General features: G+C 37.1%; 1 protein-coding gene across 2 annotated transcripts; it reads right to left on the bottom strand.

Annotated features, from left to right (window-relative positions):
* Positions 1 to 2,205: 2,205 nt before the first annotated feature.
* LOC139124807 (uncharacterized) lies at positions 2,206 to 11,385 on the bottom strand. 2 transcript variants are annotated; one of them, XM_070690919.1, is made up of 11 exons: positions 10,958 to 11,385; positions 10,274 to 10,584; positions 9,855 to 9,999; positions 9,291 to 9,410; positions 8,556 to 8,751; positions 4,943 to 5,197; positions 4,446 to 4,824; positions 3,678 to 3,950; positions 3,289 to 3,537; positions 2,927 to 3,058; positions 2,206 to 2,644 (listed from the first exon to the last, which is right to left on the bottom strand). In XM_070690919.1, exons 6-11 carry the CDS (start codon positions 5,138 to 5,140, stop codon positions 2,295 to 2,297), a joined length of 1,581 nt encoding a protein of 526 aa, XP_070547020.1. In that variant the 5' UTR covers positions 5,141 to 5,197; positions 8,556 to 8,751; positions 9,291 to 9,410; positions 9,855 to 9,999; positions 10,274 to 10,584; positions 10,958 to 11,385; the 3' UTR covers positions 2,206 to 2,294. The 2 variants fall into 2 exon arrangements, with proteins under 2 accessions (XP_070547020.1, XP_070547019.1); XM_070690918.1 differs by lacking the exons at positions 8,556 to 8,751; positions 9,291 to 9,410; positions 9,855 to 9,999; positions 10,274 to 10,584; positions 10,958 to 11,385 and having other exon boundaries at positions 4,943 to 5,246.
* Positions 11,386 to 15,168: the final 3,783 nt, after the last annotated feature.

Below are 15,168 nucleotides of genomic sequence, written 5' to 3'. Positions count from 1 at the left end.
CACTGGATGTACTCAATTTTGTTGTTACAAATCATACTTCTCACTGTCAATGCAATAAATATTTTGTTCCCCCACCCCCTCGCATACGTATGCTGTTCCTAGTATTAAGAAGAAACAATTATACTTTTTCTATCATAGGGGTGAATCATTCAGACCAACCTACAAAATGCTCGGTGAACTACGATGTCATTTCAACTGCCCCTTTCTAATTTTGACTGCAACTTGCACAAATGAAATGAAAGGAAAAATATTAAGACAACTATACCTAAAAGATGAAGATGTGACAACAATTGCTAAAGTGCCAGACAGGTAAGATGAGAGTGGGGATACTAAAATGGCCAATCCTTTTGCTTTGTCAGCACACTCTGTACATGTTTTAATCAGTTTTATTGTTGAAGCACAAATACAGTGTCACCTCCAATGTAATTCTCAAAAGAAACAATTGTGGCTAAAAACATATTGTCCTGATAAACTATACTGGATATTTCATCATGTATGATTCATGGATTCAACATAGAAACTGCAGTTGACAAAAAACAGAAATACTGAAAAAGTAGCCAAATGTCACAGGAAATTAATGTGTAACTTTTTAACCTTTTAACCACAAGGTTACAAATGACTTGAAAAGTTGCACCTGTTGAATGTTACTGTCACCCTTTTTATCCCAGATCAAACATCAGTCTATTCTTTGAGATGAAGACATCACAGATTGAGGAAGATTTAAAGTGGTACTTAGCTGAACTGAACAGAGATGGAATGAAAGCGCGCAAAGCAATTATTTATGTACGGTATGTATACTTCATATCATCTTCCCCTGTTTTTGGAAAGTTTCTTTTCAATGTAACTTAATTCTGCAAATAGTACTTTTACATAGCAATAGAACTTACCTTTGTATTTTTATAATCATACACAGAACAATCACACAGTGCGGTAGGGTGTTTGCCAGTGTTATGGAAAGTCTTGGAAGTGCTGCATACTCAGGAAAGGACCACCTTGTTGACAACAGAACTGTCGATGTGTATCATGCGGCATTGGACAAAAGTGACCAGGACAGAGTTCTCTCACTTTTTTCTATAGATGGGACATTGAGGTGTGTAATATGTACTATTGCATTTGGGATGGGGGTCAACATCAAAGATGTAAGTGTAGTTGTTCACTGGGGATGTAGCAATAGCATATTAGAATACTGGCAAGAGGTAGGACGTGCGGGTAGGGATGGTAGCCGAGCAGAGGCCCACATGTATGCCTTGCCTCGCAGTCTTCATCATGCAAACCGTGATATGAAAGTCCTTTGCCATCAACTGAGGAAGAACAACATAGAATGTATGAGGGTGTATGTCCTAAAATATCTCTGCATACAAGGTATGGACAAAAGTATAATAGATCGACTGAGGGCAAGAGATCAATGTGGTTTAACTTGTGAAAACTGTGTGTGCCAGAAATGTTTGTGTTGTACACTTTGTAGATTACAGTGCCCATGCAGGAGACAATAAAAGATGAAAATTAACAGTTTTAATTATTTTTATTCAGGGTGAAGCATTGTTTCTCTATTAAAGGGACAAAGTCGGCCATTTTTCATGAATTTTGTTTGATGCAAGATACTAATATTGTTTGACATGTTGAAAGATACTGAATGAATGGGTGACCATGCATATATTCGACCTGGTTTTAGACACGAAACATGAAACCATCGCGAAAATGAATTAATGGTCATGACCATTAATTCATTTTCGCGATGGTTTCATGTATCATGTCTAAAACCGGGGTCAAATATATGCATGGTCACCCTTCATTCAGCATCTTTAACATGTCAGACAATATAAGTGGTATCTCGTATCAAAGAAAATCCATGAAAAATGGCCGACTTTGTCCCTTTAAAGCTCCATAAGCTGTATCTTTTGGCTTTTTTTTCAGAACTTTTGTTTTGTGGTTTCCCTACACTTTCTGCACTGAATCCCTAAACTGTTATTCAATGCCAAGTATTTAGCATATCAACACAACCTATACGAGTATAATCTCCATTGTTATTGTTGAAAATTGTATTCAAGTCCAGACTAGAATTCATTTGTAAACAATAAACAATGATCACTACACACATACAAGCTGTGTTGACAAAAGAATACTCAAAATTTCAGCATGACAAACGGATCAGGGTCAGACACGTAGTTCATATACAGAAGCAGAATACTGAAAAACTTGCCACAAGTTACAGCTTATGTCCCTTTAATGTTATAAAAAAAAGATCTACAACAATCGGTAAGTTTTCAATTGATTGTACCCAAACTGGGTAACTTTTAATCATTTGGATGAATTCCTCTCATGACATCCATAGTTCTACTGTGCTTTTTTAATCGCAATATTAAATTCTGTGAGTTTTTTACATATATTCTATTTTGAAACTGGTCAAACCCTGAATGACATCTACCTGGTATTGTATTGAATAATTTATCTTTCTTATACTCTCTAACAAATCTACCAACGTCTTTTCTGTGATCGGCACGTGTAGTTTTTGACTTTGAAATGTATTCATCCATCACCTGTGTCATGTACACATGTTCTATGTCTGCTGAAAGTCTACCAACCAACTGGCTACATCTGCTGACTTGAGAATCTGTATATCTGCCTTGAGAGTGTTTCAAATTCTCTGAAAAGGGAAAAAATTTCATTCATAGAAATTATGAAATACTAGACAAGTAAATTAACACTAGCAGTGTGAAAGTTGAGTTGTCTTAGCCGCTAATTTTAATTTAAAATGTAATAACACAAAAACAAGTATTTGAGAAATTCAAGTGACCTCCTCACTTTCTCTTCCTTTCCATAATGCATATAACTGTTCCTATTTTACTTCAAGTATGCAGGAGGACTAACAAAGTCTAAGGGCTGCTTGAACTAGATGTACTGCATATAGAAGATGATGGAAACATACGCTTAAAGTCATTATTGAGAAATTCATTTAGCAGATCAAGGGGGATGTTCTTGCCAGCGCCACCTTTCAAGTTAGCTGTAGCATTCCATAGCATTTCTTCTGCTTGCCTTGCAGGAAGGTAGCCATTGATACCTGTAATTAATTCACAGTAATAATGCCTCACTTTCATTTCATTTACTTTTGAATTATGGCAAATTTGGACATGTCATATACCGGGTAGGTTATCAATAAATTCATTTTTATCATGAAAGAAAGGAAAAACGAAGATTAATTAGTGATGATTGGTGCACCACACATCATAACAGAAAGACACCTCCCTAAAAGGAATTCTTATCACAAGACCTGTTATTGACATTACTTACATGCTATGAGTCTATGGCCAGCTATCAAGTACTTGAAGTGGTTGTTCATGTAAAAGTCCAACATGGAAATCTTCCAGTGAGAAAGCATTGCAGGACCATCATTCTCTCTCTCTGCATCCCTCTCTGCCATATGGAACAATCCTCTCCACAGAACATGGCATGTGTACTGACAAATGTAATCTGCTTCTTCTTCTGCATGTGTGGGAGATCCAGCTAACTCACATTCTTCAGAACAGAACCAATCTCCTTCTGAAAACAAAACACATATTTGTAAGTAAAACTTTGTGGACTTGCTGACATAAATTGATACTGGGCTTCATTTTTATCATTTATAAACTGTAAATTTCATAGACAAAAAATTTCAATCTACTAAACATCATAAACCTCACCTGGACATTCTGTAACACCAACACAACTCTGATGAAACCATTCTCCATTTGGACACCAGAATTTTCTGCTGCAACCAATCCACTCTTCATCATCCTTTTGGGTTTTACAAAAACAGAATATGGATGACTTCTCACACTCGGGACTACAAAACCAGTCATCATCAGATATTCCATCAATATCTAGTCCAATACAGTCAACATGGTACCATCTACCACTTCTACACTGTGAAAGTGCAGAGCATTCTATCATAGTACCAGCAGCACCATTTGGGTCTGTAAAAAGTTCAATATGACATTATCAATCAACAAATTACATTTAAAATTCATTTTTTTTTCAAAAATAGTTTCCATGGATGTACCACATTATCATCAAGAAAGGGGCTAAGCCAGTTTATTTGATGGGCTTTATAAATTGCAAAATATCTGGCATCCATAGCCCACCTTGATCATTTTACCAAAAACTTTTCCAAGGTACATGTATTTATCATGACCATTCCACAAAAATGAAAACAGCAAGCAAAGTCTAAATGTGTTTAAGATAATAAAAATGCAGCCCAATCAAACATAGTCAAATGTAGAGGCTAAGGTTACAAAGCATATTTGAACACTGCGCTTTTTAATTCTGTTGGAGTTCAAGAAGACACTGTACTAGACTATAATTACTTGCACTGTAGAAAAACTAGACAACAGGTACAGATGATGTCCTCCAACTAGAAATGAAATGTAAATGTAAGATTGATACATGTGAGTCTGTATCCATGCATTTACCTTCTCCACATATACAGTATTCTTGCTGTTCCACACTGTATTCATCAAGACAATGGACTAGTTCACTGTCAATCAGGGGTACGTCATCAATCTCTGGCCATATAAATGCAACCATTTCTTCAGAAAGCCTCTTCAAGTACTCCTCAGGATGTTGTTGTCCAAAATCAGATGGTACACTGCTTAAACTTTCAAGATTTCTCAGTTTCATTGCCAGCAGACAGGTGTACCCCTCTGTGAAGAAGTTCATGAAGTCAACTGTATGGTTGACATCATCCATAACTTTCTTTTTCACTGCTCTGTGACCAAATTTTACTTTAATATTAAATAATGATCCGCGGTCACTGGCTGACTGACCACTAAACAGCTTATTCATTGTATCCTGAAAATATGAATACAAGATAGAAATAACTTGGTTGATTGGTTGGTTTTTGGTTAGCATGCAGGAAGAGTCTGGCACTCAGAGAGTTAATCAGGAGTACAAAAGATCGCTCACTAACCTGCATTGTGATACATCTCTTATGAAATTCCTGAGGCCTCGGCTCTAGTCCCTTCAGGCGGTTAATGTGATCTCTACTGCTAGCCATTGCAAATTTTGCATCCACCATCCGTTCAATTGATAGCTGGTCTCCATGGCAAATCACACTGTAAACTGGCTTACCATCTTTTGAAGGTACATATCTGCCCAGATGTTGCATTATGGCTATCACTCCTTTGGTTGATGAGGGGTTTTCTTTCAACACTCCAAGGTTTACCTGTAGGAAGGATTTGAACTGACTTTTTAACATTGCAATATATACAAGCCCAAGGCTGTTTCCAGAATATACCGGGTACTTCTATATGCTAATCTTTACTTATATGAAAATTAATGAAATAAACATTGTAACTTAAGATTACCATAAATGGCATAACAAATAAAAACATGCATATTTTTTCAACATTAAACAAGTTAAAATTCTTAAATTCGACAATCACTTTTATCTGTCAATATCATTCATTATACATATATAGCGTGCATCTACATTTGAAGTAAATTACTCAATAAAAGGTAATATAGTGCTAACAAGTTTACATATGGACTAAAAAATGTCATGTACACAAAACTGTAAGGATAGCAGGTATAAGACTCTTCCAAGGAAAGTCAGTATTATTAAAAAAGGAATCTCCTTACAATTTATAAACTTTTTAGACAATTTTCTCTATCATAATGTTTCCTAAGTGTTTTTTATTTACTAAATGCTAAAATCAAAAAGTCAGCCTGTGTGTGTGTGTGTGTGTGAAGTGTTATTTATTGACTTAAGGCATGCTGTCCACACTAATGCAATCAAAACATGTGCATGTATCGGCTGACGGCATAAGTATATAAATAACCAAGCATTAAATATAAATTGGGTACATCAAGACGATAGTTTCTATAAGTTTAAAGCCACAATAGCTGTCAATTTTAATTAAAAATCTCAAAATATCTTCAGTTTTCCAAGAATTTTCTTTGAATGAGACCCATAAGACTGAAAATGTGTATAACACTGTCATAAGTATCGAAAGTGGCATGTAAATTCGAAAGTTTTAATATTATTGTAGATTTCCTGCCATTTTCAGAAACTAATCATGTGACAGGGAAAACAAGTCATCGTTGATGACACAGTCCCCACTTGTTAATGGGTACTTTGATTACATGTCCTCAGAGAGGATAGAGTCCCTTTCATTAATTAGGTCTGTGATAAAAATACTTTGATACAGATGGCGCTCAATGGCCAAGAATTAGTTCCATGGTGATGAAAACATAAAACCAATGTAGGCCACCATCCTAAAGTTCATAAAATGAGTCAACTAGGAATTAATCAACAGGATGTTGCAAAACATTTTTGCATACAATTTTAACACTTTACAGATTATCACTGGTACCATATTTCATTTGATGCAGTATTTACAACACTATGAGATCAACATCTGTATCAAGTTTCGTCACATTTGACATTGTATTAATTTGTGGCTATATCACCCTAATTAGGAAAGTTCATTACTTATGCAATTACAAATTAATTAAAATGACACTGATAATGTCTTTTTCAATGTTAAAGCAATGTGACCTTAACATCAGTTAACATCTGTATAAAGTTTCATGAATTTGATGCAGTACGTATTTCTTGACATATCAGCCTACTTACGAAACTTCAATAATTGACATGTTGCTGCTACATGACGTGAAACAAATTGACGAGCATATGTATGAAATAGGTCAATGTCCTTGTACCAACTTTGAATGATACTGGTGGAAATATGTCTGAGTTATGGCTCTGTACATCTGAAAATTGTAACAAAATCACTGCCATGCAGCGATATTTGATCTTACTGTTTAAAAAATCAACATGTATATGTATGACGTAAGTCAATGTACATGTACCAACTTTGAATAAGATCAGTTGAGACTTGCCAGAGTTATGGCTCTCGACATGAAACAACCATAACAAAATTGCTACCATGTGGCCATATTGGACCATCTCGTGAAACCAATCGACATACACATGTATAAATAAGTCAATGTCCTTGTACCAACTTTGAATAAATTTGCTTGATACATGTCTGAGTTATGGTTCCGGACATGAAAAACTCGTAATAAAATGGCCGCCTGGCAGCCATATTGGATCGTATCACAAAACAAATTGATATGCATATCTATGACATTGGTCAATGTCCTTGTACCAACTTTGAATAAAATCGGTTGAAACATGTCTGAGTTATGGCTCTGTACATGAAAAAATCGTAATAAAATGGCCGCCTGGCGGCCATATTGGATCGTATCACAAAACAAATCGACGTGCATTTGTATGACATATGAAGTAATCCTTGTACCAAGTTTGAATGAAATCGCTCCTTGCATCTCTGAGATATCTGCGTGAACGGACGGACGCACGCACACACGCACGGACATGACCAAACCTATAAGTCCCCCCGGACGGTGTCCGTGGGGACTAATAAAGATTGTGACAATAAATGTCAGCCATCGGGTATGGTGCATTCAAGTACATGGCATCATGTTTGTTTCTTGGATGATCACGATGTGTATATGCAGGAAATAATGAACTTTTTGTACTTTCTGGGGCGTCATTTTACGAGTTTAGCACCTGTTTATTATTGAACTTGTTCAAATGTGTAGGCATGGTCCAAATCAGAAAGCAGTGATACCTCTATACATGTCCTTCAGTCGGCACATTTACACAAACCAACTTTGGTTTGAAAATTAAATCATGAAAAGAATGCACAAAATTCACAGCTATTGGGGCTTTAAAGAACAATTAATTTTGTCCTTGTATTTTAGCTTACTACTTCACTCTTCACTCTAGATTCTGCAGAGTACTTATGTGGTATGTGCCTCTCTACTGGTGTATCAGAAAAACAATCAAAGTTGTTCACAAGAATTCGCTGTACTATTGCTACCATTCTGATTTTCAGTCGGGTCCAATCATTCTGGGCTGGCAAGAAAACACCCACAGGCATACTTTCTGCACTTTGAACATTGACATCATCCAGGCAACGAAAGGATATTCTGTTCTTTACAGCAAATGCTAACGCCCACATCATCATTGTATTTTTCTCTTTACTTGACTGGTGTCTAACTATTGACAGTTTCTGGACATTGTCCCAGCACAAACTGTACCCTGGCTCTATAGAATGAGGTGTTAGAGGAAAGGCTTTGATGACAGCGCATTTATTGTAAAATATTAACATTTCATACATTATTCTGGCTAGGCCATCTCTATTCCTTGCATGACTCAAAATGTTTGTTACTGTGTCTCAGCTATAATTTGCAATTATGATCAGCTATTGACCTAAACAAAATGATCTTAGACTGACATCTCAGCTGACAGAAACAGGGAAAAATTTACATCAGATTAACCCATAAACATTTGTAGGCAAAGGAAAGACCGTTTGCTATTGTTTAATACAGCATGTCTCCATGGGGAAATTTAGGTAGTAAAATATTCTGATTGACTGATGTTGTAAATTGCCCCAACAAAGGAACATTGAACAATTATCAATTCCACCCATTGACCAAATTCACAATAACAAGAAAGATCTCACTTAATTTCCTGTAAATTTGTCAGCACTCACCTATTTCTTTCAATGGTGCTACACCCAAATCTGCAAAATCACTTTCCGATATTTGCCCATCACCAGAGGACACACTTGAATCAGTCTCAGATAAGTAAGTTTCAGATTCAGACTCAGAAATATCTTGCAAAGGAGTTCCATATTCATCACGAGATGGAGTATCAACTCTGTCTTCAACTGTACTCTGCACTTCATTCTGTAAATATGAAAACAAATACAAAACAAATATTAAGTGCAAAATTTGTATTGTAAGAAAGCTGTACAACTTACTTTTATTATTTTATTATCAAAAAGACTTTGAATATGGTATAATACAGTTACTACAAAAAATTATGGGATGCAGTCCCATAGAACACACTGAAATTTGCTGGCCAGGCTGAAGTCTTTCTTGCTTATTTTATTTAGAATTTGGAAAACTTTAATTCAGTGTCTCCATCACTTAAGATGAAGAACTTGACTTGACACTAAAGTTGAAAATATACAGTTGTGTTTTTCCTGAGGACTGAGCAATTAAGGTTATTTGGGTGATAGTGTGATCACTATTGACCACTTTCAACACAGTAATTGACAACGGGTAGTTATAACTGACTGTGAGCCTTACTGAAAACATATTAGTTAGGATACACTCATTTTGAGACATTGTGGTTACAGTTAGTAAATGGAAAATATGCCAATGTACATTGTCACTTGAAAAATGATAAAATGGTTAAAACAAAATTATTTAATTCTCTGCACCTGAATATTCTTCTTCCAGCCCATTATTTCCCTGTCAAAGTCTTTCCGTAGTCTGTCAACAGTATTCCGTATTGTTCTTGCCTTGAGACAAATTCCAATTTTATTAAACCATGTGAAGAGCTGTTATAGGGAATGTCAAAAACAAAATTAAGTGTCTCTCCTTTCCCTTGGAGGGACATTTGCTGTAACTTTTGGCCATTTTTTTAGCATTTTGTTTCGGTGTGTCAACTACAGTTGACATTCCCAGTACTCTGTTTGTGAACACCTGTATATATTAAACGACCATTGTGACAAATGAATTGTAGTCTGGACTTGTATACAATATTCAGCAATAACAATGATGACTATACATATATATACAATATTAATAATATGCTAAACACTGGGTAATTCATCATATTTCAGGGGTTAAAACCAGAAACTGTGGTTGATGCACAGAACAAAAATACTGAAAAAATAACTGAAAGTTACAGCTAATGTCCAATGCAGCTTTAAGAATATCTTTATCACAGAGGACACATTAACAAATGTTTGTATCATGGTAAAAAATGATAATGCTTTTACCTTTTGACTGCAACCATTCCTGTACATTTGTAATGCATTCAAAGTCTGAAGAAAGTGAAACTTCCGTGGTTTTCGCAGATTCAGGATTGTTCCGATGATGAAGCCCAAAGCTGGTACTAATTCACCTACTTTGCCATTATTGTCACTGAAAGAGTGTGTGTGATTTTGTCAGAAAACATGAGTGTTAATTATACCATTTCACCTTTGAAGGAACATTTTTTGGATAATAAGCACAAAAACAGTTTGAAGCTCAAGGGATTTTTTAAAAGAAATGCCTGAATGCACCATTGTATAACATTTTATGTCATCCACATAGTTCCAGTAAAATCACAGTTACTGAAACAATAAAAAACCCTGTCTGATACAGATCACATCATGCAACCATTTTACTTTAATAAGATTTAGATTTTTATACTCACATTCCAACCTTATCAGTGTTACGTCTATTGGTTAGAGTAGCTTCTAGCACAGCATGGATAAGTGGCATGTTTTCTCTGGTTTCATAGAGGTACTTTGCCCAGTTAAATTTCTTTATGCTGGCAGCTGTCACAGGCGAGGCGGTAACTTTACCCTTTTCAAGGTACATGGTGATCTCTTTTCTGACCTCAGATATAATCAGCTTTAGAAATATTCCTTGAAATTTGGCACTCTCCAGGAGAATCTTCATAGCTGACCAATAGTTGTACAATTTTAAATGGCGAATTGCTTCCTGTAAGAAACTTGCGGGTGTCTGCAAATGAAATTTCACAAGAAACAATATGACAATATTTACCTTTTAAGTAAGTATGCATCTGAACTTGATCGAGTACTTAAACGTGAAAAATTATCCTAACAGTGTTCTAGAGGGTATGGGGGATTCTGTTGACATGCTGGCACTCCATGTAAGTTGTCAAGGGTTTAATAGCCCCCATGAAATTGTTCTAATCATACACTCGGTACACTGTGTGTAGAACACATAAACTTGCGACCCCCCCCCCCCCACCCAATAATTTTTTGGTTGATGCCATCCTGGATGTAACGCTGTCATAAATATATAGTTACTCCTATATAGTAAAATCTGTTCGACTTGCATGATTGTAAGTACTAATATACACACCACTTACATGATTTTCCACTGGCGCCTTGCTTTTCAAAGGCGTGCTACGATAGGGTGACATACGTGTAGTTGGTGTTCCGGGAAAAGACTGGTAAACTTTCTTCGGTTTGGACACAGGTGTGTTTGTACTGCACCTCTTCCTCTTTAAAGAAATATTTTCTCGCACAGTACGGGCATCTAATTCTTGTTCAACCACTGAAACCTCATTCTTTGCCTTGTACAACCTGACGAACAGCCCGTAGCATTCTCCGCATAGAAATCTTGTTTCCCTCTCTTCGCTCGAAATGTCAACATTACAAAGCTGACAAATTGCATCTTTTAAGGAACATCCATTCAGAATTGTCTTCCTAAAGGAATACCTGTAGTAACCTTTGTTCTTTTGCTTAAAGGGTGCCAAACAGAAAAAACATACTGTTGACGGCATCGCGGATGTTCGTCGTGCACAGATCGCGGAGAGCGGCCATATAATCTCAGTTTGTGCTGAGAAGTTGAGAGGTCAGCGCTCACGTGACTGTAGTGACGTGCTGCACTGAGCCTCGTCCACAAGTGTTACGCCATAGAGAATAACGGTTTCCGGGTAGTCATGTCGGGAAAGTTTAGAAAAAGGGCGATATTTTGGTGAATTTTGTGCGGATTTCTGGTCATGGTAAGTCCCTTATAACCAAGCTGTCGATGAGTGTTAGCAATTTGTAATTTGGATGGAAACTTTTCGAAATATCGCCGAACAAAGTTGCGACAAGGGTGCTGTCGGGCGTAACGTGGACGCTATTCTACGCATTTTCCCATAGCTGTGGTGGCGGGGTTAAAATCGTGAAAAGTCAAAACCAGCCCGTAAAAGGCAGGAATCCCGTCCGAAAACACCACAGCTATGGACCCACAGCTATGGTATGTCCATGCAACGATGATCGTATCCGGTATCCACACACTCAGTGACACTGCCCGTCAGGAAATTATATGGATGACAGTTTTGAGACAGGATTCAGTAATTGTGAGTAAAAACAGACGCATATTTTGTAGCTTTCTATAAATGTGGTAGTACTCTTTGGGGGCTGGTACACATCAGCAGGGGCTAAACAGCAGCTCTTTGGTGTTTTAGACATCGAATCTTGACAGTACGGCAGTCGACGGGTAGTTGGACCGGTCGGATGTTCATGTGATCGCTACATTTAGACCTTTCAATGTAGGTTCGTTCCAACAAAGCCATTTTGTACGGTTTGTACCTATCTTTATTTCTACTCTAGAAACATCATTAGCTTTAAATTTGATCCGTAACTTTAAGAACCGTGTGAGTTTCTTGTTCTAATGTTTTGATGTTGTAGCATCGACAGCGGTCAACTCTCGTCGAAGTGTCAACCATTTATGCGGAGGGTGGAAATTGAACTGTCATAGAACTCGTGCATACTGAGGTTGTCAACGTCTTCAAATCATCAACAAAATAATTATTTTAAGTGAATAAATTACAAACGATATCAAATTATTGTAAAATATCTTCATATGATAACGTATATTAATTGTTATTTGGGGCGCCATATTGGTTTTGAAGTGGTAACACGTCTTTGTCGCTGCTCGTCAATTTTGCACGATTTTTTCTCAAATACTTGTGTCTGTTTTGAATACTGCACACCGAAAACCCAAGAACAACAATATCTGATACAATGGGTATCTCCTTGCTGCTGTGGAGAAGTCGCATTGGTGTGTTTTCTCAGCCAACATCCTGGCGATGTGTTGATCCTTGGCTACATGGCACTAAGGAATATGGCGACTGGCCACCTGGTCTTGATCTTTTGTATAGGACTGTGGCCACCATGTTTGTCATAAGTTTGACACTGGCACTGAGTTACGAGCTTCTAAACGTGAATTTAATGAATATACTGAAGACCTCCGAATACCAGAATGATTTAATATGCGAAGTAACCCGTCGTTGCGATTTTGGTCACCGTTTCTCCTCTACCAGTGTCCTTGTACGCGGTGAAGGACTATCGGGTAAGTCAAGGTCTCTGGTGTTCGTGCCGTTGTTACTGACCATTGGTGGTGACATAGAACTCAACCCTGGGCCTCGACAAACTAGACTTACGGAGTTAAATCAAAGAGAATCTAGAACAATTTCAAGTCCAGCAATTGACCCGGAAGAGAATTTTGATATAACTGATGTAATCCGTGAAATCCGCGAACTGAAAATTGACCTGAAAAGTCAGATTGACAAGTCGGTTAAAGATGTTCACGGAAGAGTCGATGGACTGAAGGAGGAAGTCATTGCCTTGAGAAAAGAACTTGAAACAAGCCATAAAGATGTTGCAAAATTAGCCGAAGAAAACCAGATTTTGAGAGGCAGTGTCAGTGCTTTGTCCCGTGAAGTCGATGACTTGAAAGGGAGAATGAAGCGTGACAACTTGTTGTTCCACGGTATCGATCAATCGGCCAACGAAACATGGGAAGAGTCTGAAAGCAAGGTAAAGACTTTTATTTCCGAGTCCCTAGAGTTGAACGGGAGTGAATTTGAATTCGAGAGAGTCCATAGATTGACGAATTCTAGGTCATATCCCCAGCCGATAGTGGCCAAGTTCTCGAGATTCAAACAAAGAGATCGTGTTTTACAGTGTGCGAGACGTGTACTGAAGAATTCCAAGTTTAGAGTTGCTGAGGACTTTTCTCCGATGGTTCGTGAAGCCAGGAAGAATCTGGGTCCGTTTCTGAAGAAAGCGAGGGATGACGGAAAACGTGCGTTTCTCAACCATGATAAGTTAAAGATCGATGGATCACTTTATTTCTTCGACGAAGTTTCTAAGGATATTCGTGTCGTTGGTTCAACGCGCCCATAGGGGTTAGGCCGAAGCCGAAATAACAGACATGATGTAGGCATTCCGAACTTAGACTGTCATTTAGAAAGTTCACACACAGATGAAATTTATACTAGCCATCAACAGGATATCGATATGCAATTTCTTTGTTGGAATATAAATGGTTTAAGTAGCAAATTTTTGGATTGTGATTTCATCTCTTATTTAACAAATTTCGATGTAATTTGCCTCACAGAGACCTGGGCCCGTAACTCCACCCAGTTCAATTTGGATAATTATATATGCGTAAACGTGGCAAGGGAAAAACGTTCTAATTTTGGAAGGTACTCAGGTGGTATTTCATGCTTTGTCAAGAAAACTATTTGTGTCAGTGTTAAACAGCTGCCCAGTATTTCCGATAATTTCTTATGGGTGAAAATTACTCTCTGTGTAAATTATGTAACCAAGTCTTTTTTGTTGTGCACTGTGTATCTGTCCCCAGAAGGGTCGTCGCCTTATGCAAATGATGAGTGGGTTCAGGTGCTTGAAAACGAACTGGCGAATTTCACAGCTATGTATGACGATTGTCCTGTTGTAGTGTGCGGTGATTTCAATGCTCGCACTGGTGCTCTGAGTGATTGTATGGAAAGTAATGACAAATACTTACCCATTGATGACAGAGTTACCAACCCTGATATACCCCAACGAGAATCACGTGATATATTTGTGAATAGTTTTGGTAAACACTTACTTGATTTATGTAAAAGTACGGGGTTGAAAATTATCAATGGTAGATATTTTAAAGAAAAGGGGAGTGGTGACTATACATATGTCACAGAAAATGGTGGAAGTGTAATAGACTATGTGTTACTACCTTATACTGATTTGAATCTTGTAAAAGATATGTACATTGACACAAGAATGGAATCTGATCATCAACCAATCGTTTTTCAGTTGAAATTATTTACATGTAACAACCCTTCAATAAGTAATATACGTGAAAATAATAGTTGCATAAAAAATAACTTGTTTAAATGTGAATGGAATTACAACTTTATTGAAAATGTAAGAAATTTCTGGGTAAATGAATTTGAAAACTTCGATATGTGTGAACTGAATAGACAAATAAGTGATGGGCAAATAAATAATGCCATTGAATATTTGAATAATTTAATTTATGAATCACTTCAATGTATGGTGGAAAGAAAGGTAGACAAGAAATGTGTAAAGAAAAATGGTTGGTGGGATAAAGACTGTAGCAAGTTAAAATCTGAAGTCAAAAGAGCTCTTAAATTACATAAACATACGCCTAGTGCAACTTCTTTCAGTGACTTTAAAATCAGTCAACGTAATTATCGCAACACCTTAAGACAGAAAAAGAAAAACTACGACGATTTGAAACAGAGGGACTTTGTTGAAGCTGCCAAGGATGCCAACTCGA

The sequence above is a fragment of the Ptychodera flava genome, assembly GCF_041260155.1.
Source record: "Ptychodera flava strain L36383 chromosome 23 unlocalized genomic scaffold, AS_Pfla_20210202 Scaffold_24__1_contigs__length_23054250_pilon, whole genome shotgun sequence".
Lineage (NCBI taxonomy): Eukaryota > Metazoa > Hemichordata > Enteropneusta > Ptychoderidae > Ptychodera > Ptychodera flava.
Note: the sequence above shows the minus strand (reverse complement) of the source record. Positions and strands in the feature narration are given on the sequence as shown.

Coding starts and splice junctions, on each gene's coding strand:
- LOC139124807 (XM_070690918.1), bottom strand. CDS start 5,230: ATGTTAAAAAGTCAGTTCAAATCCTTCCTACAGGTAAACCTTGGAGTG. Junction 3,951..4,445: donor ATACTGTATATGTGGAGAAG/GTAAATGCATGG, acceptor AACTTTTTACAG/ACCCAAATGGTGCTGCTGGT. Junction 3,538..3,677: donor TGGTGTTACAGAATGTCCAG/GTGAGGTTTATG, acceptor TTTTGTTTTCAG/AAGGAGATTGGTTCTGTTCT.